Source organism: Peromyscus leucopus, chromosome 1 (genome assembly GCF_004664715.2).
Source record: "Peromyscus leucopus breed LL Stock chromosome 1, UCI_PerLeu_2.1, whole genome shotgun sequence".
NCBI lineage: Eukaryota > Metazoa > Chordata > Mammalia > Rodentia > Cricetidae > Peromyscus > Peromyscus leucopus.
This window is the reverse complement of record NC_051063.1, coordinates 76,667,397-76,694,532: the sequence shown is the minus strand read 5'-3', so window position 1 is coordinate 76,694,532 and position 27,136 is coordinate 76,667,397. Positions and strand designations below refer to the sequence as shown.

Genomic DNA, 27,136 nt, shown 5'->3' with positions numbered 1-27,136 from the left:
GGTGTTCCTCAGCCACGTAAGAGATGCTACAAGGCCACGTGTCTGTATTTACATCTTTATTATCTCTTCCTCCCCCACCCCCAAGGATTCTTAGGTCCCGAAGTAGCCAGCACCGAGGTCCAATTATCTGAAAGCTGATAGGTGGAAGAGGCCCTCTCCAGGCCTGGGAGCTGGCCGGTTGGGCCGCATTCCAGCCCTGATGGGTGGTGTGAAGAGGAACCAGACTCAGCCCTGGATCTGCGGAGCCAGGAGAAGCAGAAGCAGGGCAGCAGCAACCTTATGGGAGCTGGCAGTTCCTGCCAAGTCTTGGGGGCAGAGGTCACTGTCTTCAGGAGGCCAGTAGGGGGAGCCGCTAGGATGAAGAAAATGGGCTTCTCCCACTGTTTGCGATATCCAGGCAGCTTCAGGATCAATGGCTGCAAACAGCTCTTGGCTACCTCGAACAGCCATGCCCATGAGAACCCAGGGGCCTCCCTCCGTCTGGCACAGGAGGGGGGGTGCTGAGGTCACCTGCAAAGTTGGAGCCAAGGCCAAATGGGTCTGTTACCCTTGTATCTGGTTCTCCTAACTTCCCTAGGGTCCAGTCCCAAGGCGCTGCACGTCTACATCCTTAGGTATCCTGGTTCCTGGTCTCTCTAAGGTTAGGCCAGAAATATCCCTTGTTCCCATCAGGAGCCCACTACTAAGAAATTCCAATCTGAATAGGGTCTGGTCGCCCAGAACTACCTTTCCCCTCCCTGGTCCCAGATGCCTAGGCCCCTGTACCTCACATCTATCTTCCTGCCCCTCAGCATAAAGGACACAGAAGGTTCCGGGCGTCAGAACGCCCTGATAGAGGCAGCGACAGAGTCGTGGGGTCAAGATAGAGACGGCAGCAGCTACAGGAACTAGAGGGAAGAGACAGCTGTACAGGGTTCTGGTCTGAAGTCATTCCTTATCCCATGACCCAAGGGCTCTCACCTCTGTCCTGGGGGTCCTTCCAGCCCAGCACCCAGCAGCTGGCCCCTGGGGGAATCCCCCCTGGGTGTAGGCAGATGGGCAGAACGGATGGAGAAGGCTCCACCCGAGAGTTCAGCTCCAGGAGGGCCAGAGGGGGTCTAAGTCCTAAGTGCCTGGGCAGGCGGATGCTGATGACAGAGCGGGATACCTGCTGGCCCTGCGGGGGGGAGCTGGCCCCTGCCTGGCCCAGATACACTTCAATGGAAGGTACTGTCGTGGAGCCCAGCCTGTGGGAACAGGAAACGCGTCAAGTCCTTCCCAGCAGAAGAAAAGGGCAGAACGGGTCTCTAGGACCCTCCACCAATCGCTTTGTGATTTCTCTGCTGTCTCAAAAGATCTTACCCACCCCACCCCACCCCCCACCCCCGCCCCCAAGCCAACCAAACCAAAACATCCCAGCAAAAACACCCCACAGTGCTTCCCTGTACTACACAAACCCGGAAGTGACAATGTCCTCCTGCTGAAAGAGGCCTTGATTTATCACCCAATTTTTCTCACGTTGCCTGTGGCTAGGAGAGACCCACCTGAGAATACAGTGTGTGGCTGCTAGGACCCAGCCTGGGGCAACCAGAATCCCGGTGCAGACTCGATTACCAGTCACATGTACCTCTGTCAGCCAGGGCCACAACACACCAGCTGGAGTGGCCTTTGGCCTTAGGCCACAGGCTAGAGAGAAGAGGTGGCCATCTCAGCGGGAGTCCCAAAGCTGCCTCCCGGAAGCCTCACCGTGATCTAAGTACTCCCAGGAACTCCTAACGACCCCTGCTCACCACCGTGCTCGGTGTGTGGGGGACAGATCTGGTTCTCAGTCTCCTCCCCCTCAGGGCCCCAGCCCCAGGTTAACTGGTCCTCCAGGTAAGCTCCCTGAGTCACATGACTGATCCATGGACCATGAATCTGCAGTGGGGAGAAGGCTCGGGGACGGAGACATCCACTTGAGAGGGTTCTGTATCCAGCCAGGAACCACGTCCCCTCCTCACGACACAGAAGGCTCCAGCCGGAATCGCTCTGTAGCAAAACAGTATTATCACTAGCGTGAGGGGAGGCTGCAGGTGTAGAGAGACCCTTAGCCTTTCCTGGGATCCTGGCTCTCCTTTCGTGGACTCATCAAACACCCTTCCAGCCAAGTCCCAACACTAATTTGCATAAAAATCTAGCCCTCACTTAACAATCTCCAACACCTTCTCATTCCTCCCTCCTCTTTTTGGAGACAGGGTTTCTCTGTGTAGCCCTGGCTGCCCTGGAACTCAAAGGTGTGCGCCACCAACGACGGCTTCAGGCCTCTCTTAAAATGAAAATTGCCAAACTCGGGCTGAGGAGGTGGCTCAGTCGCTAAAGAAGTCCCAGGCTTGGATCTCCAACACGCATGCCTTTAAAAGGAAGGAATAAGCCGGGCGTGGTGGCGGATGCCTAGGCAGGTCTCTGAGTTCGAGGCCAGCCTGGTCCACAGAGTGCGTTCCAAGACAGTCAGGGATACACAGAAAAACAAAACAAGGTACAGTCGCGTTTTGGCGCCACAAGCACGAGGCCCGGAGCGCCCCGCCCCCGCCCCTAGCTCCTCCCGCCTCCAGCTGAGCCGGGGTCAGGACCGGATCTTCGCAGCGAGTTCCTGCCGCTCACCCAGCATCGGCCCGCCTCTTCCTCCTCCTGGTAGGCGGGGCAAAGCAGGTGCGGCGGCTCTCCTGGCGGCGGCACTGACTCCCCCTGGCGGCCGTACAGGCAGTGACACCACCAGCTGTTCAACAGCTGCGCCTCCAGCTGCGCGCTGGAGCCGGGGGCGGGTTCTGGGAGAAAGAGCGGCGAGCGGGGGGCCTCGGCCGCGTGCTCCCGGCCCCGCCCACCCCCCAACCCCCAGTCCGTGTCCCCGCGCGGCCCCGCGCACCCCCGCGGCCCCAGCGAGCCAGGTGGCAGCGGCTCCCGGGCAGGAAGAAGTGTTCGGGATGGGGCAGGCACACGGCACTCGGGGCGGCGGTCAGGTTCACGCGCGTCCTCAGCTGCAGCAGCGCCAGGTCCGAGGCCGAGTCCCTGGAAGCGTTCCTGTGCCGCACGAGGCGCGCCACCCTCTCCTCCTCCGGATGCGAGGGCAGCAGCACCCGCCAGGCCTCAAGGTCGCGGGGTGGGCTGTCAGAGGTGCGGGGGGCTGCTGGATGGGGAAGCTGAGGACGCGTGCGCGTCTAGCACACACGCTGCAAACCTATCTTCCCAGGCGTAGACCGCATCTCCGGGTTGGGATGCTTCGGCCAACGCTGGAAAACGCCCCCCCCTCCCGCCCCCTACTAATGCTATTCGGGTTCTCGCGTTTTGGACCGAGCCTCCTACCCACCCTCGCTAGACTCCCTTGCTTTTTGCTGGGTTCTATACTCTCCAGCGGGGACCCCCTCACTACAGACTGAGGTACAACTCCCACCCCAGAGGAAGGGCTGAGCTAGTCTCTCAGACTGTTGTGGGAAGGGGCAAGTGTGCCTGATAGGTGGATTCTCACTCACTCCAGGAAGCAGCTGGCGGGTGCCAAGACCCAGCTGTGAGACACCAGCGCTCCATAGCAGGGTCTGGAGCCTGGCACCATCACCTGGGCCTCCCAGGGCCAGGTCCCTGGCTGCGAAGTCCTCCCGCACTCTGAGAGACGAGAGGCCTGGGTCAGGGGGTCTGCAGAAATCCTTAATCCTGCAGCCTCCAACCCAGTCCAGCTCAGGGTCAGTGCATCTGCCCTTCACCTGGTTGGGCAAAGGTACAGTTTTCTTCTCTGGGCTCTGAAGGTCCTGACTGGGGCTTCTGAAGCTGGCTGGGAAAGGCAGGCCCAGGCTCTGAGCCCATCACGTGTTCCCGTATCCACGACTCATAGGGAGCCACTGCGGTGAACACCCCAGGGCGGTTCCTCCGTCCACAGCCAAAGCCAAAGCTGGTGATTCCCGCCAGGAACCAGCGGCCGCCATCCTCACAGACCAGCGGTCCCCCAGAGTCACCCTAATGATAGATGACTCAAGTCAGAGATCAGTTCAAGAATCTATACCCCATTTTGACCTGACATACATCCATCTTCTAGAAACCTTTCTTAGCTACCTTTACCTCAGTTTTATCTACAGTCCTAATCAGAAGAAAGCCTGGAAAAGCAGAACCACTGAGTAGCCAAAGCCAAGAGCATCCAGACAATGCATCAATGATCTTTCAAGAAAACCTTGTCGGTCTCATCCAGAGCTGAATGATTCTTGTAATTAGTTCACCCCAAAACTGTCTCTGATTTCTAAGTCACACCCCTTGAAGTTTTGTTTTGGGCTGGGCTTGAACCCAGGGCCTCACAAATGCTGGGCTCCACCCCTCAGCCACCTCTTTAAAAAGTAAGTCAAGGACTTGGCGGGGCTTGTTCAGCTGGGAAAATGCTTGCCTTGTAAGCTATGGAACTGAATTCCATCTCCAGGACCCATGTGAAAATGTGGTGACCTGAGCTACTAGGGAGGCGGAGACAGGAGCATCCTCTGCACTTGCTGGTCGGCCAGTCTAGCCTAATTGGTGAGCTCGAGGCCAATGAGAGACCCTGTCTTGAAGGAGGTGGACTGTATTTTTGAAGATGACACCCAGGGTTGTCCTCTGCCTGCACACCTGCACACATATGTACACCCCTGCACACATGCACACAATCACAAAAAGAAAGGAAAGAAATCAAAGCCAAGCTCGGTGCTACATACCATAGTCCCAACACTTGGGAGGTGAAAGGATCAAGACTCAGGGACATAGCTATTTTTAGGCTAGCCTGAGCTACATGAGACTGTCTTCAAACAAATAAACAAAAAGATGGGCCAGGGAGGTGGCCTAGTGGCTGAAGGCACGTGTTGCTAAGTCTGATCACTTGAGTTCAATTTCTAGGACTCACATGATGGAAGGTGAGTCTGTCATTCCCACAAGCTGTCATTTGATGTCCACACATGTGCTTTGACATATAGAATGTAACACACACACACACTAAATAAATAAATAAATAAATAAATAAATAAATAAATTAGAGATGCTAGCCGAGGAAGAAGCTGCTAGAACTAGGCAGTATAAGAGGGAACAAGAGCAGGTATGGTGCCTTTGTCTGCAGTCCCCGCTAGTGCAGAGGCTGAGGATCCCTTAAATCCAGGAGTTGAAGACCACCCCAGGCAAAAGTAAGATCCTGCCTGTGAATAAATGAACAAATTCATTAAGAAGGGAGCCGGGTGGTGGTGCACACCTTTAATCCCAGCACTCAGGAGGCAGAGCCAGGAAGATCTCTGTGAGTTCTAGGCCAGCCTGGTCTACAGAGTGAGTTCCAGGACAGCCAGGGCTACATAGAGTCTCAAAAAGGGGGGGGGGAGAGGGTACAAAATCAAATGGGGAGGAAGACCTAAAATCAGCAGACACAGAAACTGGGAAAGGGGCATTGCTCTTGAGGTGTCTCTGACCCAGCTCAGGAATCTTGGTGACCTGAGAAGTATCACAAAGAAGTCTTGGGGCTGGAGAGATGGTTAAGAGCACTAACTGCTCTTCCCAGAGGACCCAGGGTCAACTCCCAGCACCCACATGGTGGCTCACAACCATCTGTAAATGCAGCTCCAGGGAATCTGATGCCCTCTTCTGACCTCCTCAGGCACCAGCCATGCACATGGTGCACCTGCAGTCAAAACACTGATACATATAAAACAAATTTTAAAAAATGTTTAAAATGGGCTGGAGAGATGGCTCATCAGTTAAGAGCATTATCTACCCTTCTGGAGGACCCAGGTTCAATACCCAGCACCCACATGGCAGTTCACAACTGTCTGTAAGTCTAGTTACAGTGGATCTGACATCCTCACACAGACATACATTCAGGGAAAACACCAATGCACATACAATAAGTAAGTAAGTAAATAAATACGTTTAAAAAAAAAGGCTCAACTTTTTTTTGTTTGTTTTTGTTTTTTGAGACAGAGTTTCTCTGTGTAGCCCTGACTGTCCTGGAACTCACTTTGTAGCCCAGGCTGGCCTCGAACTCTCAGAGATCTGCCTGCCTCTGCCTCCTGAGTGCTGGGATTAAAGGTGTGTGCAAGACCACTGCCCAGCCCCGCTCAACATTTTGTAGAGTTATGCTACCCAGAATAGTAGCTAACAGACCAGAGCAACTATATTTTTTAAGATTGATTTTAGTGGGGTTGGAGAGATGGCTCAGAGGTTAAGTGCACCGACTGCTCTTCCAGAGGACCTGAGTTCAAGTCCCAGCAACCACATGGTGGCTCACAACCATCTGTAATGAGATCTGGTGCCCTCTTCTGGCCTGCAGGTATATATGCAGACAGAACACTGTATACCTAATAAATAAATCTTTTTTAAAAAATTGGTTTTAGTGTTTTATGCATAAGACTGTTTTGCCTGCATGTATGTTTGGGCACCACATGTGTGCCTGGTGCCTGTGGAGGTCAGAAGAGGGTGCTGGATCCCCTGGAATGGGAGTTACAGAGGTTGTAAAGGTACTGGGAGTCCTTCGCAGGAGCAGCAAGTGCTCTTAACCACAGGGTCAACTTTCCAGCCCTGATTATTTAAATTTAAATACAGTTTTGGTTTCTCAGCCCCTCTAGCGCCCCCTCCCCATTTTGTTTTAGTTGAGATAAGGTCAAATGAAGCCCAGGCTGGCCTCAGATTCACTGTGTAGCTGAAACTGGCCTTGACTTGCGAGTTTCCTGCTTCTACCACCTCATGAGTTCTGGGATTATAGGCGTGCACCCTGGCTCTCCACTTCTGTGGTGCTGCGGGGCAAATTTAGGGCTAGCCGAGCACTCTAACAAATGAACTATCCCCAGTATTTCAACTTGTGTGTGTGTGTGTGTGTGTGTGTGTGTGTGTGCGTGCGTGCGTGCGTGCGTGCGTGTGCGTGCGTGTGTGTGTGTGTGTGCGTGCGTGCGTGCGTGCGTGCGTGTGCGTGCGTGTGTGTGTGCGCGCGCGCTGGGGACAACTATATGTAATCATTTCTCTTTCCACCTTTATGTGGGTTCTAGGAATTGAACTTAAGCCGCTTGTGTGACAAATACTTATCCCCTCTGAGCCATCTCACAGGCTCCTTTTTCCTAAAAATTATTTATTTAATCAATATTATGTATGATGGGAGGAGCCATGTATGCTACAGCACACACAGAAATCAGAGCATGGATGGAGGCTTGCTCTATCCCTCCACTTCCAGTTCCAGGGACAGGGCTCAGGTTGCCAGGCTTTAGAGTAAGTCCTTACTGGCTGAGTACCTGTCTTCCTTCCTTCCTCCCCTGCAGCTCCCTAGCAAGGTCTTGCTATATACTTCAGGCTGGCCTTCAGGCCCCTGCTTAGCTTCTGAGATCTGAATTTGTGATCTCATGCCTCAGTCTTCCATGTGTTACATGGAATTACAGGCCTGGAACACATGTGTAGCTTTACATTTCCTTTTGTTCCTTTTCAACAAGACATTTCAGGAATTCAGTGGCCACATGTGACTAGCAGCCAACGAGCTAGATAAGCAACATTTTCCATAGCTAAGGAACTTTTTTTTTGGAGACAATATAGCCCTGTCTGATCTTGAACTCAGAGATCTCTGCCTGCCCTTGCCTCCTAAGTGCTGGGATTACAGGCATGTGCCACAATGTCCAGCCTTTCTGTTTTTAAAATTACATTTATTTATTTACTGTGTGTGTGCACACTACGGTACCATGGCCAGAATGTCGAGGTCAAAGAACAACTCTCAGGACTCAGTTTCTCTCTCCTTCCATCATGTGGGTCCTGGGGATCGAACTCAGGCTGTCAAGCTGGACAGTGAGACATGCACTTGCTGAGCCATGTTTCCAAGCTCAGGAAGTTCAAGGAACACTACAGTGTGGGATATTCAAAGAACTCAAGAAATTAAGCATAAAGAAATCAAGCAACCCAATTAAAAAAATGGTCCATGGAACTGAACAGGGAGTTCTCAAGAGAAGACACACAAAAAACCTGCTAAACATTTCTAAAGTGTTCAGCACCATTAACCATCAGGGAAATGCAGATTAAAACTACCGAGTGTTGCAGATGTGAAGAAAGAGGAGCCCTTATTCACTGCCTGTGGGAGGCACAAATTACTATGGCCACTATGGAAGCCAGTTGGGAGGTTCCTCAAAAACACAAAACAAAACCAGAACTGCCATATAACTAATCTAAGGCAATCCTGGGCACGTACACAGAGAACGCCATACTCTGCCATAGAGATATTTGCTGTCTCATGGTTATCGCTGCTGTATTCACTATAGCAAGGCAATGGACCAATCTAACTGTCCACCTACACATAATGGATGAAAACCTGGTACACGGATAAAATGGAATATTTCTCAGCTCTGAACAAAAATGAAAGTAGTGCATAAAAACATAATTGATATTAAAAGTGTAAAACCTAATGTGAAGCTCTGTAGTTTCAGAACGGCTGTTCTAACTGAATAGAGAGGGGTTCTTTCAGATGTATATCTTCGGGTCCGGATACTCTCAGAGTATGATGGTTTTCCCCAAGTTCTTTACAATAAAGTTTTAATTAATAAGATAAAAAACTACTTTGAGATTCCATCTAACCCCACTTAGAATGGCTATTTCCTTCCTTTTTCCTTCTTTCTTTCTCTCTTCTCTCTTCTCTCTTCTCTCTCTCTCTCTCTCTCTCTCTCTCTCTCTCTCTCTCTCTCTCTCTCCCCTCTTGGAGCTGACGACCAAACCCAGGGCCTTGCGCTTGCTAGGCAAGCACTCTACCACTGAGCTAAATCCCCAACTCCTCTTCCTTTTTTTTTTTTTTTTTTTTAAAAGGGACTTTAAAATTTTTTAAATATGTGTTTTTTTAGTTACAAATGCTCTGTCTAAATGTATGCTTGCAGGCCAGAAGAGGGCATCAGATCTCATTATAGATAGCTGTGAGCTACCACATGGTTGCTGGGATTTGAACTCACAACCTCTGGAAGAGCATCCAGTGCTCTTAACCATTGAACCATCTCTCCAGGCCCAGAATGGCTATTTTCTAAATATAAAAAATAAAAATAAATGACAACAAATGCTGATGAGGATTCTGGAAGGGAAGCATTAATCCATTATTGGTGGGAGTGTAAATCCGAGCATCCATGATAGAGGTCTGTGTGGAGGCTCCTCACAAAGCTAGATTCTCTTACAGAGAGAATCCTGCCCATACATGTTCACTGTTGCTCTGTTCACAGTAGCTAGAAAATGAAATCAGCCTAGACGTCCCTCAGCTGATTAGTGACTATGAAAATGCAGTGACTACACACAATAGAATTTTATTCAGCTGTTAAAAATGAAATTTACAGGAAAGTGGGTGGAACTGAAAAATCCTGTATTAAGTGAGGTGATCCAAGCCCAGAAAAGATAAATGCCACATACTCTCTCTCATCTGTAGATCTTAGCTCTAAGTGTCGAGATTTTTGTGTGTTTAATGCATAGCGGCTGCAGCAGTCAGGGAGCTAGAGGGGCTCATGAGAGGGGAAGGGAAGAAGCCTTGGGGGCGGAACACATGGTATAAAGGGGGGTGGATACTGGGATAGGGATGCGTGGATAGGAGAGAGGAGAGTTGGATAAGTTAACCAAAACTAAAGATTTATGGAAACCCAGTAGTTTGGGTAAAAATATCATTAACAGCTTGTTCTACAAAGAGTGTTCTAGGCAGCCAAGAATACACAGTGAGACTCTGTCAAAACTAAATTTAATTATATATATATATATAGTTTTAAAAGGAGTTTGAACACAAGTACGCTGTATTTGTGGACAGCTTCCCCAAGAAGCCACAGGTTATTAAAAGAAAGTCCTAGTGTCAGGGGAAACACCTCCCTATGAGTTGTTGGTCAGGGAGGCCCCAGAGGCTCCCAAAACAACACAGAGTATTGTTATTGCTCTTGATTGCCCACCATAGATGGCAAGACTCTACTGTAGACAACAGTATACTTGGGTTGCAGTACACAGAGGAATAAACTTGAAACTGACCAGAACACTTCTTCCCTGCTGGCTAGCTTTCACAGTGCTGGGAAGTGCTGTGAAAGCTGGTGGAGAATTCAAGTCATCAATAGTATTTCCCAGCGGTGAACACTGAATCCTACAATACCAACCTGACAAGCAAGATGTGTCCACTGATGAACTAGTGGTATGAAGGTCACGGAGGTAACCACCTGCTTTCTGATTGGTTTGGAAGCCTGCTCTGCAGGAAGGATTCTACCCCTGGTACTGTAAACCACGGGGTCATGGGTCTTAGTGGGGGAAGCTACTCCTGTAGTTTTGCTGAATGCATGTCGTCAAACTGCCTTCTAAATATTTATGTTCATACCCATAGGTCAATGCGGCTCTCAACCTTGATCAGGAAGCTCCTCTCTGCAGCGGGCGTCTGTCCGTTAATGCAGAGACCCCTAACTGGTCAGAGCTCTGAGAACTAGTGACCACTGAGCGCTCACCACTAGGTGGAACACCTGTATCAACACCCTGTGACTGTCCTCCAGGGAACAGGGCAGAGTCGGAGCTGGAAGAACCTAGGAGCTGGAGGAGCGATGGGATATGCTGTCTTCAGTCATGAGATGACCACTGCCCTCAGAAACTCACTGCAGCTTACCTGCGCATGCTCAGACTAAGGAAGCCAGCCAACACTCCAGCAGGCAGCGCTAACGGGACTCAAGCGAGATGTAAAAATGGAGGCGGGGGTGGGTGGGGTGTGGGAGGGGTGTTGGGGGCATCTGATGGGAGAAGGAGGGGAGTTCAGAGTGGATATGACCAGCGGGCATTGTATACAGGTGTGGAATTGTCTAAAAGTGAATGAAAGATATCCAGGGTGAGGGAAGGCAAGTGACCAGAGCTGGAGAGAGGGGTCAGTGGTTAGAAGAGCATTTGTTGCTCTTGGGAAGGACCCAGATTTGGTTTCCAACACTCACATGCTGGCTGATTGATAACTATCTGAAACTACAGTTCTAGGGGTTCTTGTGCCCTCCTCTGGCCTCTGCAGGCACTACACCCATGTAGTACACATATATACATGTAGGCAAGACACTCATACACATAAAAAAAAATCTAAATTAAAAAAAAAAAGAAAGAAACTGGGCCAGGCGGTGGTGGCGCACGCCTTTAATCCTAGGACTCGGGAGGCAGAGCTAGTCAGATCTCTGTGAGTTTGAGGTCAGGACAGGTACCAAAACTACAGAGAAACCCTGTCTCGAAAAAACCAAAATAAATAAAAGAAAGAAACTGATTATGTCTATGGGTTCTGGAAGCTCAGAACCATCCACGCCACTACCATCAATGCTGGGTTTCATTTCTCAAAAAAGTTATTTCAAATATATTGTTTTGGCCACTAGCCAATCATCTGGAAAATTCCCTTTGTGTAATTCATTTTTTCTCACTAACTATTTGATAGGTGCCTACCTAGCAACAAGTGCTATGTTATAGGCTGGGCTTTGGAAAAAAAATAATAGCTAATGCTTTTTTAGATCTTGTGAGGTCACTAATCATGGTAACAATACTTTGACGTAGGTAACACAATTATTGTCACTTCAGATGTGAAGTGTGAACATCTGGGCAAAGCTACACAGCCCAGAGCTGGTGGTGCTGGATTTGTGAAGGATGGAGAAAGCCCTGAGCGAGGGAAGTCCTGAGTGATCATGCATTGTTGACATGAGCAAGGCCATGTCAAGGACTCCAAAGCCTTGGACCCATGAGATATTGGCAAAGCCGTTTCCTCCTATGGACCATGCTCAAGATGGGTGGCAAAGCTCAACTCAGGAGTCCAAAACAGTTATCAGTGGGTGCAAAGACTAGCAACTGCAGCTTCCCCTGGGGAGTCCACAGCCTGAGACCGCTGGTCTAGACCTCCTCCTGAGACTAGCTAACCCTGCCCCTGTGCTGTGCCTAATAAACACCCCAAGGTTCCCAATGGTGGGAGTCTAATCCCAGCTTTGCCATGTGTGTGTCTGTCCTTTTTCATTCTTTCCCCATCCCTAACCCATGCCTCATGGGATACAGGGGCAGGTGGAACAGTAACTAACTAGGGTCTGATGCTTTGTTGCATTATGCTCCCATGGGTAACAGGTGGGCGAGTTGAATCCTGGCTTTCATTCATCTATAATCTTTATGTTAGTCCTACTCACTGATGATCCTTTTGTTTTGTTCTGAGATAGGGTCTCATGTAGCCTAGGCTGACCTCTATGTAGCTCAGGCAGGCCCTGAGCTGATCCTCTGGCCTGTACTTTCCAAGTGCTGGGATTACAGGTGTGCCCTGCTATGCCAGGCTCCATGGACTGTCTTTGGGTTTTTGTTTGTTTTGTTGCCAGAGATTAAACTCAGAGCCTCCTAGGTTGTAGGCATATACTGTACCCCTGAGCCAGACTCCCCAGACCAGATTCCACTGAAGACGGAGGCTCAAATATTTGTCTACTCCTTAGCTGCTTTCTCTGGATTAGGAGAACTCTCCTCACCTGGCAGGTGTCCCTGCGTCCCTCTGGATAGCCAGCACACAGCATCCCTGGCAACAGCTGGAAAGTCAGGTTGAAAGGGCCAGGCCGGCTGTAGAGACACTGACAGGCAGCCTCTCCCAGCAGCCTTAGCTCCACTTCCTGTAGCACCCACGGGAAAGGCAGAGGGTCTGAGGGCAGAACCAGAGAACAGATACTGTGAGTCAGGTATGACACACTCATATCCTCAGGCCTCAGCTTTGCCCCTGCGGGATAGTCCCATCAACACGCGCCCCCTGGGTCTGGAGTGGGGCCCTGTTGATGGTCTGGGTCTCAGCGGGTAGACAGCTTGCTAACATGCATAAAGGCCTGTGTTCGGTCCCCGGAACCGAACAATCCAGGTGTGGTGGCTGCAATCCCAGAACTCGGGAAGGGGAAGTGGAGAATCAGACACTCAAGGTCATCCTCAGCTACACAGCACGTTTGATGCCCTCTTGGGCGATGTGAGACCCTGCCTTGGGGGAAACAAAGGTGGCACCGGGGGCCACCACTTTCATCCCATTATCTGCTGCGCGTATCTTCTGAGTCCTTTGCTTAGGTTTGGCCCCTGCAAGCGGCCCGTGAGAGCTGTCACAGATGATGGTTCAGGAGGTGTACGGGACAAGGTCCCCAGACAGTGATGTACATAGGGAGGAGCCAAAATCACTAGGCTCTCAACCCTGATGCTGCATTTGTCCAAAAAAAGAGCATGCTTTTCACAGAGATAGCATGCCTATTAGATACAGTCTTGTATCTTGGACTTTAGGATAAATGTTAAACCACACGCCTTGAACTCCAGCACTTGGGAGGCAGAGGCAGGCAAATCTGAGTTTGAGTCCAGCCTGGTCTACAGAACGGATTCCAGGACAGTCAGGGCTACACAGAGAAACCCTGTCTCAAAAAACAAAACAACATCAAAAAGAATCTGGGTGTCATCCCTGTCCCCCTTTTTTATTTATTTATTTATTTATTTTTGAGACAGAGTTTCTCTGTGTAGTCCTGGCTGTCCTGAAACTCACTCTATAGACCAGGCTGGCCTCGAACTCAGAGATTCACCTGTCTCTGCCTCCCAAGTGCTGGGACCAAAGGTGTGTGCCACTACCGCCCGGCCCCTCTTCCCCTTTTAAAAGATTATTTTATGTATATGAGGGTTTTGCCTGATTGTATCACTTGTGTGCCTGGTACCCACAAAGGTCAGAAAAGAGCACAGGACCTCCTGGAACTGGAGGTATCTGGAGTTACACTTGGTTGTGAACTACCATGTGAGTGCTGGGAAGCAAACCTGGGCCCTCTGTGTGAGCAGCAGCGCTTTATGACCGCTGAGCCTTAACTCACCTTCCCCAGTTAGTTCCCGGGCTACTTGGGACATCGCTGTGTTCCACTGTAACTCACCAGCTCGGGCAGCATAAGCCTGGGCCTGACTGAGCAACCCACCCTCCTGACTGGCCGGCTTCCTAACTCACGCTGTGCCTGCTCCTTCCAGGAAGAGTGTTTCTATAGCTCAGCTCTGAGGTCTTGCCAAGAACAATAAATGGATGACGCTCCAGGCTCAACCTGGGGTCCCCGGAGCTGACCTTCTGGGATTCCAGGTGTATATAACCACTACCAGCTGCTACTTATTTTTTTTTTTTTTTTTTTTTTTGGAGACAGGGTCTCACTATGCAACTCTAGCTGTTCTGGAACTCACTATGTAGAACATTCTGACCCTGAACTCACAGAGATCCATCTGCCTCTGCCTTAAAGGTGTGTGCCACTACACTCAGCCCAGCTGCTACTTCTGATGAAAAGTCTCAGGAACCAGAGAGGGGTAGCGCAGGCAAAGAGGTCTTTTTTTGTCTCACCCAGAATCCCAAGAGGCCAGGCTATGGCTGAGCCTGTCCTTGAAGCTCAGCTAAGGGAGTCTGGGGGTGGGGGTGGGGACCTCTGAGTTGATAGCGACTCTGTCCCTCAGTCTCTTAGACTGACCTTAAGATCTTCCAGATCCGGCCTCGGGATCCTTGTGAGCTTTGCCCTGGCACTCAGTCTAGCATCCTGGCTTTTCTCTGGGGCCCTCGGGAAGGCCTCCAACTAGCACATCCTCTCTCCACACCTTCTCCCCGGAAATCTCTTGCTCTGAAGGCCCATGTCAGGATGCTCTCTTTCCACAAAGACTTCCCAGGTACTTGTGATCACTCTTCCCTGACATCTCCCGACCGCATGGTACCCCTGCAAGCAGCAGCTGGGGCATCTCCTCCACAAAGCTCCTCTCGAAGTCCCCAGACCAAAGCGGATGTGGAATAGCTAGGGGTATGTTTGCTAGTAGCAAAGTAACACCGAGTAATAGGGGTGACCGAAAATGGAAAAGCAGCCTGCCTCGCGACACCTTCCGGCACCGCATTTACTTATGAACTGATTTTATGGTTTGCCTCCCAGCAGGATCTCTGAGAATGTTCGCTGGTGCATCTCTTCAGCGCTTGCCTAACACAGGGTCTGCACATCGAGACATCTTCAGCAGAAGAGTGAGTGAATGAACGTCCTGAGTAGGGTGCAGTGAAGAGGGAATGGACTGAGGAGGGATGGAGAGGACGGAAGGGAGGAATACGGAAGAACCAGCGGTGCTAAGTGTCAGTACTTGAAGAGCTATTACAGAAGGCAACCACAGCCCATTAAGTACGGCTGTGCTAGCCGCTGGGCAATAGGCTTCTCTTGGGTTTTCTCGTCTGAACCACCCAACACCGCTGGGAGCTGTTTTCCTCCTTCCACAGGAGGAAACGGGCAGGGGGAATGCTTTGTCTGACAGAGCTGGGACGGAACCCGAGTCCGGCCTAAATCCAGAAGAGAAAAGAAAAGGAAGAACAAACACAAAAAACTGGGAGAAAAGGTGAGGCCAGACAGAGGTGGGGCGACCTCTGGGGCCGAAGAGGGTACATAGAGGGAGGTTAGGAATTTTCCGTGCATCAGAACCAAGTCTCCCAAGCTCCGCCTGGGTCCCTCCCTTTAGGCCCGGCTTCTGAGGGGCCACCCACCGGAGGACCCAGCTTTTAGGGCGCCCCGGGACCCACATGTGCAGGTGCGGTCGCTCGTCCCACTCACCAGCCTCCTGGACGTCTCCCCAGCCAGTGGCCCAGCAGGCGGTGCCGTGAGCAAAGCGGTGCGAGGCACGAGGCAGGCAGACCGGCCGCACCCAGCGGCTCAGCCTGGCGGGCGAGGCCAGGCGCAGCAGAGCCACGTCGGCGCCCAGTTCCACTGCGCTGTAGTTGTGCGGCACCAGGATGGCGGCCACTGAGCGCAAGTGCGCGCCGTCCAGGGGTCCGTCCTGGGAGTGCACGCCCAGCAGGACTGACCATTCGTCCGCGGGCTCCAAGGTCCCATTCCTGTGCATGGAGTCAACAGATCACCTTGGGGCTGAAGACTCAGAGCCGAGGCGGGAGATGGGGTCAGTAGGAACCCAGGGAGTGAGCAGTCAGATCCAGATTTGGGGCTGAGACAGTGGAGGTCGAAAGGGTCAAATAGGACTTGGAGATGTCAATGGAGGCGTTGGAAAGACAATTCCTATTCCTATTCAGTATGGCATCGCTGGGCAGGTGGGATAAGCAGGGAAGGTCGAGATGCAGGGCGAGGTTAGCCTTTGAAGGAGAGCTGGACAAAGACTGTACTCACGTCACGAAACAGTGAGCAGCGGAGAGGACCCAGGAAGGGGCGATGAGCGAGCCCCCGCAGATGTGGGCCCCACCTTGATGCAGGCTCACCTGCCATGGCCAAGTGCCCGGATGTGCGTCGGAGCCCCCCACGATGCGGGAAGCGGGCTCAGGGCGGCCGCAGTCTAGAATGGAGAACCCTGGTAACTCGGGAGAAAGCCTGAGCCTCCATCCACTCCTTCAGTGGACATGACCAAGGCCCAGCTGAGTTCCTGGGCACTTCCAATTCACTCAAGACCTAGCCAGTTTGAAACTTCTTTAGAAATCGCGCCTTTAATCCCAGCACTCAGGAGGCAGAGGCAGGCAGATCTCTGAGAGTGTGAAGCCAGCCTGGTCTGCAGAGTGAGTTCCAGGACAGCCAGGGCTATATAGAAAAACCTGTCTCCAAACAAACAAACAAACAAACAAACAAAAACAAAACAAAAAAAAAAAAAAACAACCCAAAAACAAAGCCGGGCAGTGATTTGGCACACGCCTTTAGTCCCAGCACTCAAGAGGCAGAGGCAAGCGGATCTCGGTGAGTTTGAGGCCAGCCTGGACTACAGAGTGAGTTCCAGGACAGCCAGGGCTACAGAAAAACCCTTTCTCAAAAAACAACAAAATAACGACACCCCCCCCACCGTGTGTGTGTGTGTGTGTGTGGGGGATGGGACACCCAACAAACCACCCAAACAAAACCCCCTAAGATCCAAGGCAACTCATGCCTCTCTCACCTAAGTCTTCAAATTCTCCTTGGGTAGGGCTGACGGCTGGAAGATAGGAGGTAGAGAAAGATGCTTGTTACTTCAACCCGGACCTTGCCCAGCCCGCACCTTCCGCTCTAACTCCACCTTTGCCTCCCCGATTGCCTGCAGCACCAGGCTGCTGCACCTGACTTTCCCGTCTAGCAGTCTCACCTGAGTCCTGGAAGGCTCCTCGGATGGGGCTGGCCACTGGGAAGACAAGTGGGAGGCAGGGAAAGGCTGGAGAGACGATGCACTTAGCTGTGGCTCTCCCTCTCTCCACCCAGGTTTACAGTGTTCCATCTCCCCAGGACACCCGGGGCCCCCCTTTCCCTTCCACACAGTCCCTCAGGCTCCTGAGCCAACCTTTGCTCCTGATGCCACCCTCCCCCTCTCCCTCTTGACACTGGACTTCTCTGCCTCTCTTGACATCTCACTGCCTAGAAAGGATGCAGGACATACACCCTGCTTTCCAGCTCTGGGTGCCCGTATCCGGGCTTCCGGAAGCCCTGTCCTCTAAACTTACCCATCATTACCACTGGGAGGAACAGGTGTTGGGACATGGTCCACTAGGGTTGGCTGGAGCCACAGAGACAGGTGAAAGGCTGCTTCCTGCCACCACACTGTCACTGACTATGTGTGGCTGGTTCCTCCTGATGGTCCCAGGAGTAGCCCCACCCTTCCTGGCTAGAGCCCATTTGTGGGAATCTGAGAGGATCTGGGGCTGAAAGAGGAAAGTAGGGAGTTCAAAGGCCCCACCCAGAACTCTGGTGCATCTCACGTATCTGGAGGCTCGGAATGGAAGTAGGGGAGGTGTCCTAGCTCCGGGATACCTGTTGGATGTGAGAGAGATGAGCAGAGAACGCTGTGTGTTAAAAACTCAGCAGGACAACATCGGTGGATGTGTCGTGCTGGCCGCACATGCCCTGGGTCCTTGGGAGAGCAGGGCCAAGCCGAGCAGTAGCCCTTGGCACGACTCACCTGAGACCTCACCTTTGATTGGGGTGTGGCTTCCCCAGTGGCTTGGCCTTTTCTTCTCACACAGCTCTGGTTACTAGAGTTACTGGTCAGGGCTGGGACAGAAACTCCAGGGAATTCAATTCCCTCCTAACAAAGGGATCACAGATTCTGGCCTGTTGAGCAAGGCCTAGGGGTACTGGAGAGGACTGAGCAGCCGGGCCAAGTTGAAACCTTCTGCTGACCTCTGTGCTAGGGTGGTAGACTCTCGGTACTGTCGCTCGCTCTTCACGTGACTTAGGAAAACCACTCAGCCTTTTGGTATTCTGTTTATCATTAGGAGTCCGTTTAAGAGATGCAAGGTGCTGGGTGTGGTGGGTGCCCTCTTGTGATTCCCAACACTGTGAAGGCTGAAGGCATTCCAGGCCACTTATCCCGGACTAAGAGTGAGACCCTGTCTCAGCAAAGGTGAATGAGGTGCGTGAGGTATAGGACTCAGGTCCTAACAGCAAAACAAAGGTTTTTGTGGAGGAGTGACTAATACTTTCAGGGGCTGTGGATGTAGCTCAGTGGAATGCTTGGCTCACGTGTGCAATGCCATGGGTTTGGTGGCTTTAATCCTCATCACTTCTTGTACTTGGGAGGTACAGGGAGGAGGATCAGGAGTTTAAAGTTATCCTTGGCTGTAGATAAATGGGTCTCAACCTGTGAGTCTCAACCCCTACATAGGGGTTGCCCAAGACTATCTGAAACAGAGATCATTACGATTCATAACAATAGCAAAATTATGAAGTAGCAACAAAATTAATTTTGTGGTTGGAGGTCACCACAACATGAGCAACGGTATTAAAAGGATCAGAGCATTAGAAAGTTGAGAACCACTGTTGTAGAGCAAGTTTGAGGCCAGTCTGGGCTACGTGAGACCTTGTCACAAAACACAATGTACATCATAACAGCTTTATTTACAAGAGCCAGAGCCAAAAAACTTAAAGTCTACTAACCAGGAAAATTGACAAACTATGATGTATTTATACAAAGGAATACTTTGCATCAATGAAAAGAATAAATTACTCTTGGGACATGGTGGCATCTAGCTGTCATCCTAGCTGCTCAGCAGGCTAAGACAAAAGGAACATTTGAGCTCAGGGCTTCAAGGCAAGCCCCAGTAACATAGGAAAGACTCATTTCCAAAAAAGAATTACTATGTGTACAGCAATACAAAGGAACCTCGTAGAAGTTATTTTCAGTGAATATGTGTCATACTCTATGATTTCAATTATATATAACCTTTTTATTTTCCTTTTCCTGTCTCATCTCTGTAGCTCAAATTCTATTTTTTTCTTTTTTTTTTTTGTTTTTGTTTTTTTGAGACAGGGTTTCTCTGTGTAGCTTTGCACCTGTCCTGGAACTCACTCTGTAGCCCAGGCTGGCCTCGAACTCACAGAGATCCACCTGGCTCTGCCTCCCGAGTGCTAGGATTAAAGGCGTGCACCACCACCGCCCGGTAGCTCAAATTCTAATTGGTCTTAATAATAAAATCCCAGAGTCAGATATCAGGGTGAAAACTGAAAGATCAAAGAAGCAGAGCAGCCAGCCACTAGAAAGACTTCTTACCTCTAGGAATCTTCAAACTCTGGTCAAGCTCCTGTCTCCACCCTGCCTTATCACTTCCTCTCTTCACCCAGCCATATCACTTCCTATTTCCTCTTCCCAGGTGCTGGGATTAAAGGCATGTGCCACCACTGCCTGGCCTCTAGTGGCTAGCTCCACACTCTGATCTCCAGGCAAGCTTTATTTGTTAGAGCACAAACAAAACATCACCACACATCTGTTTTTTTGCAACAAGGACTCATATGTTGTCCAAGCTGGTCTTGAACATGAACTTGCTTCTAATCTTCCTGCCTCTACCTCCCAAGTGTCTGGATTATAAGAATGGACCATCACCCCTGTATTTTTTGTTTGTTTGCTTTTGTGTTTTGAGATATGGTTTCTCTGTGTAGCCCTGGCTGTCCTGGAACTCACTCTGTAGACCGGACTGGACTAGAACTCACAGAGATCTGCGTGCCTCTGCCACCTGAGTGCTGGGATTAAAGGCATGTGCCACCACCCAACCCAATACTCCTATTTTATCCAGTGCTAGAGATAGGACTCAGGGCTTCCCAAGTAAACGGCAACCATTTTGCCAACTCCGCCATTTCCCCAGCACTCTGTTTTAAAATATATTTATTAGTAGTGTCATCAGTAGTAGTAGTAATTATGGGTGTATGTTTTTTGTCTGCATAAATATCTGTGCACAATGTGTGTGCAATGCCCACAGAGACCAGAAGAGGGCATTTGATCACCCTGGAGCTGGAGTTACAAGATGGTTGTGAGCAGCCATGTAGGTGCTGGGAATTGAACTGGGTTCTCTGGATGAGCATTCAGTGCTCTTAACTCCTCAGCCATGTCTTCAGCCCTCTATTTTTTTTTTTTTTTTTAAAGAAAGGGTTTCTCTGTGTGCATCCCTGAGTGTCCTGAAACTCGCTCTGTAGACCAGGCTGTCCTGCAACTCACAGAGATCCACCTGCCTCTGCCTCCCAAGTGCTAGGACTAAATGAGTGCGCCACCGCTGTCCAGCTCTATTTTGTGTTTTTCAGACAGGATCTCACTATATAGCTCTGGCTGGCCTCACTGGCTGCAGCTCTCTTACCTTGGCTTCCTGACTGTTGAGACTGCAGGTGTAAGCTGTCATTTTTGAGTACTCTCATACAATTTAGGAATAGGACAAACTGACAGATGGTGCTAGAAGCCAGGAAAGGGAAGTCCTTCCTGGTGACAACATTGACTGGAAAAAGCACAGGAAAGTTGCCGTCTTGACCAGGTGATGGTTGCATAGAAGTGCCAGATTAGGCAAGAAATCCACAGGAGGCCGGGCGGCAGCGGCGGCGGCGGCGGCCTTTAATCCCAGCACTCGGGAGGCAGAAGCAGGAGTATCTCTGTGAGTTCAAGGCCAGCCTGGTCTACAGAGCAAGATCAGGAAAGATGCAAAGCTTACACAGAGAAACCCTGTCTCGAAAAACCAAAAAAAAAAAAAAAAAAAGAAAAGAAAGAAATTCACAGGAGTCTGCTTAAGAGGTATCAGGGAATTTATTAAGATATAAATTGGGGAAATACAGAACCAAGTAAACAGCTGAAATCTTCCTCTGATCCGTCTGGAAGCTAATGCACCTGGCTGTCCAGTCTCCAATCATGCCAAGAAGAGACCATGACCCCTCTAACTTTCCTTTTAAGAGGTCACATAAACAGGCAAGAAGCACTGCCTCCAAGGTCATGGGTGGGGCAAATACCACTACATTTACCCTTTTTGTCTAAATAAGAAGGTTCTAAACCTAACGCAAACTACATACAATAAGAATAATTATCAAGTATTATCCAGGAGAAACAAAGGAAAATAACATAAACAAAAATGGAACTACAACCAATAAGAACAACGCCGAGTAAGAAATATAGCAAATGTCCAGATTGTAGGTAAATGGCAAATTGCAGAGATTACTCCAACAGCTGTCCTATGCAGAAGAATCTAAATCTACTACCTAATATGCTCTTAGCTAAGATACGAGAGGATTGTGACTGTAACTATCTAGTTTTCAACCCCATCAGAGACCTGAGAAGGAAAACAATATTACCTGAGTAAACAGGAAGTGCAAGCGAGCAACTTCTGAAATCTGCAAGAAATGACGGAGACAGCTGGCAGCCTAGACAGTCACCCAATGTTTCTCTGCAACACTGGGGCATCCGTTTTTTTTTTTTTTTTTTGGCTCTAGGCTTAGAATATCAGACAGACCGTTTTCAGAAGCAGGACTTTTGAAAGATCGTCTTACTGTGTCTTGGCAAGGTTCAGCAGTTGCTTATCCTTTGTCCAGTTCGTCCCCATTGGACAGCGTGCTTACTGTCAGCAGCAGAGGCAAGCACAGCTCTCTGCCCGATAGGCCATTTTTGCCAAGAAGAAGACAAACTCCATACAAAGTGTCTTCAATGCCCAATATCCTCTTGGGAGTAGATTGATGCAGCCAGGAGCAATCATGTCTCACATCAACAGAATTCTAAGTTATTAGAACATTTAAATGCCATATCCTCTAGGTCTATGAAGTGTTTGAAGATTACCTATCCATCCAACATATATTTCTGTATATCTAGAAAACCTAACTAACATGACTATAAATATGACAAGCATGGGTGACTGTTAACCTGTAAATCTTATCAACCTAAATAACTTAAGGGTTTACAGGGTTTACAGACTAAGGGTTTACAGGCCGGGCAGTGGTGGCACATGCCTTTAATCCCAGCACTTGGGAGGCAGAGGCAGGTGGATCTCTGTGAGTTCGAGGCCAGCCTGGTCTCCAAAGCAAGTTCCAGGAAAGGGACAAAACCCTGTCTCAAAAAAACAAAAACAAAACAAAATAAGACTAAGGGTTTACATTATAAGAGTAAACAATCTGTTAAAGATGTACAGTATAAGGACAATGACCTTGAATTTGTGACAATGTACAAAATCTCTTAATCAGAGGTAGAAATATATAGTGCAATATGACAACAATGTCCTTAACATGTATCTATATATAAAATATCCTAAACAGAGGTAGAACATACATACAGTATGACAAATACAATTTTTTTTTCAAGACAGGGTTTCTCCGTGTAGTTTTGGTGCCTGTCCTGGATCTCGCTCTGTAGACCAGGCTGGCCTCGAATTTACAGAGATCCGCCTGGCTCTGCCTCTCGAGTGCTGGGATTAAAGGTGTGCACCACCACTGCCTGGCTGACAAATATAATTTTACATTTGTATCAATATACAAAATTTCTCACACAGGAGTAGGAACAGATGTACAATATGCCAAATATAGTTTGGAATTTATATCAATAAACAAATTATCTTAAACAGAAATAGAAAAATAATTTTACATTTGTATCAATATACAAGAATCCATACCAATGCAAATTACCTAAAGCTGATAGTTACTGATTTAGTCTACACGTAGACACAATAATCTACCTTATTAGCCTATTCTAGCTATTCCCCTTTTTTCTTTTCCAAGAGAATCCTGAGTCTAAACTTTATTGTTCCACCCCCAAACTTACTACAACTTAAAACTGAACCCTAACAGATGACAATTTTCCATAACCCCAAGAAAACAAAATCTTCTGGAAGAGGGGGCGTAGCTTTCTTAGAATTGCTTCCTGCTGTCTGGCGGGGGGATGGTATCTCTATGGGATCCTGTGAAAATTAAAACAATGGTTAGGTCTCATGGGAACTGGCTGTAATATTCTTAGTCAGTCTCCGAGTTATGGGTAAAGCTTATCCTAAGTTCTGGCTAGAAGTGTAATATGATGGACCATCTCAGTTAGCCATCTTGGAAGCAGCCTGAACAATTGGCCTTCCAAAGCTGATCACTGAGTGGTGTTTATTGGCTCAAAGGCACCATTATGAACCAGGGGCCCTACCTTCCTTCTGGAGGCTTCAGAGATCGCTGTTAGGAGGATTTATTGTTCACTGTGGAAAACTTAAACATTATTAGTTTCAAAATGGAAAGTTTAAATTTTAAGATAGTGCTGAAGAGATGGCTTCTGGAGGACCCTGGTTCAATTCCCAGCACCCACATGGCAGTTCACACTGTCTGTAATTCCAGTTCCAGGCGATCTGACACCCTCTTACAGACATTCGTGTAGGCAAAACCCCAAAGTACATTAAATAAATCTTTAAAAAAATTTAAGATGGTAAAGTATTTAAAGAAGGGTTCTAAAGAATCAAGAATAGGCATGGAGAGAAACAGAATCTTGACAACAATAGTCCCTAGATTACTGGCTTTCTTCTGTCCCATACCAATGGGCTCTTTTGATATGAGACAGAATCTCTTCATTTTTTCTTTTAGCAACATGCTTGGGTTTAGAGAAGGAGAGAGCCACATTCCAACTCTAAAGCCAGCTGGATTTGTAATTGAGTCGGAACCACAACTTTTCTAGAGTTAAAGAGATACTGATGTTTAGGCAGTGAGATGTCACCCTGCAGAGTGCATTGGTACCAACAGGTCTGGTATTCTTTGCTTGTAAATTTTGTAAGAGATGGTCCTTTCGCTGGGCTGTGTTTCTAAGGCAAGTGCCTGTTCTGTGTCGCCGTCACACCAGAGTGAGGAGACACATCGGAGTTTTTAAATGGACTCAAGGGTCAGTTAAGGAAACGCAAGTGAACCAACTCCGAAAGTGACTTTCTTGACTGAAAATGTTGGTAAAAGGTACAACATTACATCAGATACTCCTTGGTATTTGTGCTATGCAGCTTCTCAAAGTGCCTGGATGATAGAGAGACCTTTCAGCACTGGGAAAAACAGGCATTCTGAAGCCCAGCTTTTGATATTACATTTCCTGATAAAAGAGATGGCTTTTTTTTTTTTTTTTTTTTTTTTTTTTAAGAAAAGGGTTCCAGGTCATTTATTTATTTATTTATTTCTGAATTGGCTTGACAACAAAGAAAAGAAAACAAAGCAAAAAAAAAAAAAAAAAAAAAACAAAAAAACAACAAAGTGAACCGATGATTGTCACTGCCAGAAAAACAAAACAAAACAAAACAAAGTATGCCTTAGATAATCCTCAATTCCTTTGTTCCATTTCTAGATTGCAGAGCCAGCTCAGTGGTTAAGGGCATGGTTAGCACACCGCGATACAGACTAGAGGAAAATGAAATAGACTAGGCTGGTCCTGGTGGTGCACACCTGCAATGCTGGCACTTGGGAGGCAGAGGTGGGATCAGAGGTTCAAGGCTGACTTTGGCTGCATGGCTAGTTCAAGGCAAGCCTGGGCTGCAGGAGGCCCTGTCCCAACCCTCCCCACCTCCTACCAACAAAAACAGATAAATGAATTCAGTAGATAATAACTGGGTTGGGGTGTAGCACAGTGATGTGGCACTTGTGTGGTGTATGAAAGGAAAAACCAAACAAAACGACACAATAAATAATGCAGCTGAGGACAAGACTCTTCACCAGGTAGGCAGAGCTGGGCATGCCCGGGATCAGCCACAGCAGGCGGGGCTGAGTCTTCTGGGAAGAAGGTGTCTAGGCAAGTGTTGGGGGATACTCCATCACTGTGAACCCCGAGTTTGCATTTGCATTGATTAAATACAATTAATCTTGGGTCAGGAGGCTGAGTCAGCAACTAGTTGACAGAAAGTAATCATAGAGCGTCAGGGGGCATCTGGGAAAGATAGATAGACGCAGGAAGCAGTAGGGAGGGATTCGGAGTGGTGTGGCTTTTTTTGTTTGGGTGGAGTAGAAGGACTGGCCGCCCCCCCCCACACACACCCCAGACGCCAGCAAGAAGGGGTTAGTTAGTTACTACCCAGCCTCTCTGAGCTAGCAGGTTTTCACCCCAGCTTTTGAATCTCGTGTCTTATTTATAAATAGAATGGTAGAGATTTAGCTAAAGCTGCCTTTAGTGGCATTAACAGGGCTGGTGCCTGTGGGAACAGAATTCCTGCCAGGCTGCAGCCTGAGCGGCCAGACTGCTACCAGAGAAGCAGGCCAGTAACTGGAGTTGCAATTGCTGGCTGAGACAGCAGTAGATTAAGGTGCAGTCACTGTGCCAAAGATAAAACCACAGGCAAGCATGGCAGCTCATACCAGCAATCCCAGCCCTCAGGAGGCTGAGGCTTCTACACAGCAAGATTGAGGCCAGTATGGGCTATATGGGATCTTAAAGAAAAAAAAATGTGTTCAGGATCTGCAAGTCACCCACTTGTAGTAGGGCTACTCTGTAGAAGACTGTTTGGGCAGTGCCATGTCCTCAGAAAAGAACCTGGGTGTCTGTCTGTACCACCACTCAAAAAGGCATTCCAAAGATCCAGAAATAGGGTCAACCTGGGCTGTAGGAGGATTTCTCGTGGTTAGATACAAGCCAGTATTCCTCAGGAACTTGTTAAACTGATTCGAATCTACCCAAGGGAGTCATTTCTCTTATCTCTGGCAGAAGGGACATATGGCTACCTGTGGCACATATCAGCATATCAAAGCTCATGCTGGCCTCCAGGTTCCCTCAGTATCACAAGCACCTGTTACACATTTCAAGTCCATGCTAACATTCTAGCCCTTCTCACCTTCTTCCATACCCTAAACTCTCTCCAGCTTCCCTCTGCCCAGTTACTCATTCTCCTTATATACTGCTATTGGAAGACCCTAGCCCTTCAGGCTTACACCCCCAAGCCTCAGGAAAAGAGAAACTTCAAGCACCAGGAAATGAGAAACTAAAAATCTAGTTCCAAGAGCAAGCTGACTTAGCCATTGTTCAATCTCCCCTGCAACCATACAACATTGTAAAAAGATTTCTGTTAAGAGATGTGCTCGGGCTGGAGAGATGGCTCAGAGGTTAAGAGCACTGACTGCTCTTCCAGAGGTCCTGAGTTCAATTCTCAGCAACCACATGGCAGCTCACAACCATCTATAATGAGATCTGGTGCCCTCTTCTGGCCTGCAGTCATACATGCTGTATACATAATAAATAAATAAATCTTTTTTTTTTTTTTAAAAAAAAAGATGTGCTCAACTGTGACTGGGATAGTTGCAGGTGTTCCAGGAAGGACCATTGTGACTTTTGTGTAAACTCCACTCCTGCCCTGATACCCCCCTTGAGGTTTCAGGAAGAATGTACCTGTTGACGTAACTGTACCCCCTCTGTGATCACTCTGTGATCAGATCATGATCTTGTGAAACCAAATTGTATGGGAATTGTAATCTTGTGGGGTTTGTGGGTTTTTCCTTTAAAAGCCCTCATGGGGCTGCAATAAGTTGAGGCTCTTGCTCTTAGGAGTGGGGTTTGCCCTTCTATATAGAAGCTTAAATAAAATCCTCATGCTATTGCATCAACTGGACTGGAGTCTGGGTTCTTGGGGCACCCACTTGAGATCCCCAGATTTTGGGGTCCAACATTGGAGGTCCCACCGAGAGTGGGGTGTCCCCCGGACCCCCACTCTGTCAGTTGGAGGTGAAAACGAGCTTGATCTATGTTTTATGTTATTGTGTCTTGTCTTTTGTCTGGTTGATTTGGCATTTGTATTTGGTGCCTGCAGAAGTGTGCAGGACTTGTGTCTGGGACTTGTGTGGGAGAGCAGACATGCTCAAGGGTCCCCAGGTCCCCACTCTGGAGGTCTCCTCCAGAGTGATCTGAAGAAGGAGATGAGTTTCTCCTTCCCTGGGGGAGCGAGGCTGTTCGCGGCCACTCCCATTTGAATTTGTGCTTTTGGTTTTGTGCTTTTGGTTTTGTAGCTGAATCAACTACCACGCGGACTGTGTCTGTCCTTGTCCTCTGGGTGTTTGTTTTT

At 48.9% G+C, this 27,136-nt stretch overlaps 1 protein-coding gene across 1 annotated transcript; it reads right to left on the bottom strand.

Annotated features, from left to right (window-relative positions):
- Positions 1-24: 24 nt before the first annotated feature.
- Prss36 (serine protease 36) lies at positions 25-17,399 on the bottom strand. Its single transcript, XM_037203417.1, has 14 exons — positions 17,363-17,399; positions 16,927-17,046; positions 16,077-16,239; positions 15,510-15,790; positions 12,423-12,589; positions 3,714-3,963; positions 3,486-3,615; positions 2,882-3,120; positions 2,620-2,783; positions 1,770-2,007; positions 1,524-1,665; positions 961-1,226; positions 766-887; positions 25-510 (listed from the first exon to the last, which is right to left on the bottom strand). The coding sequence occupies exons 1-14, from the start codon at positions 17,397-17,399 to the stop codon at positions 226-228; spliced, it is 2,604 nt and encodes an 867-aa protein (XP_037059312.1). The 3' UTR covers positions 25-225.
- Positions 17,400-27,136: the final 9,737 nt, after the last annotated feature.

What these genes read in the sequence shown, in the direction of transcription:
- Prss36 (XM_037203417.1), bottom strand. Translation starts at nt 17,399, where the DNA reads ATGTCCCAACACCTGTTCCTCCCAGTGGTAATGATGG. An exon ending in CCTCCCAGTGGTAATGATGG is followed by an intron (nt 17,047 to 17,362) that starts GTAAGTTTAGAG and finishes TTGTCTTCCCAG; the next exon opens with TGGCCAGCCCCATCCGAGGA. An exon ending in GGGAGACGTCCAGGAGGCTG is followed by an intron (nt 12,590 to 15,509) that starts GTGAGTGGGACG and finishes TTCTGCCCTCAG; the next exon opens with ACCCTCTGCCTTTCCCGTGG.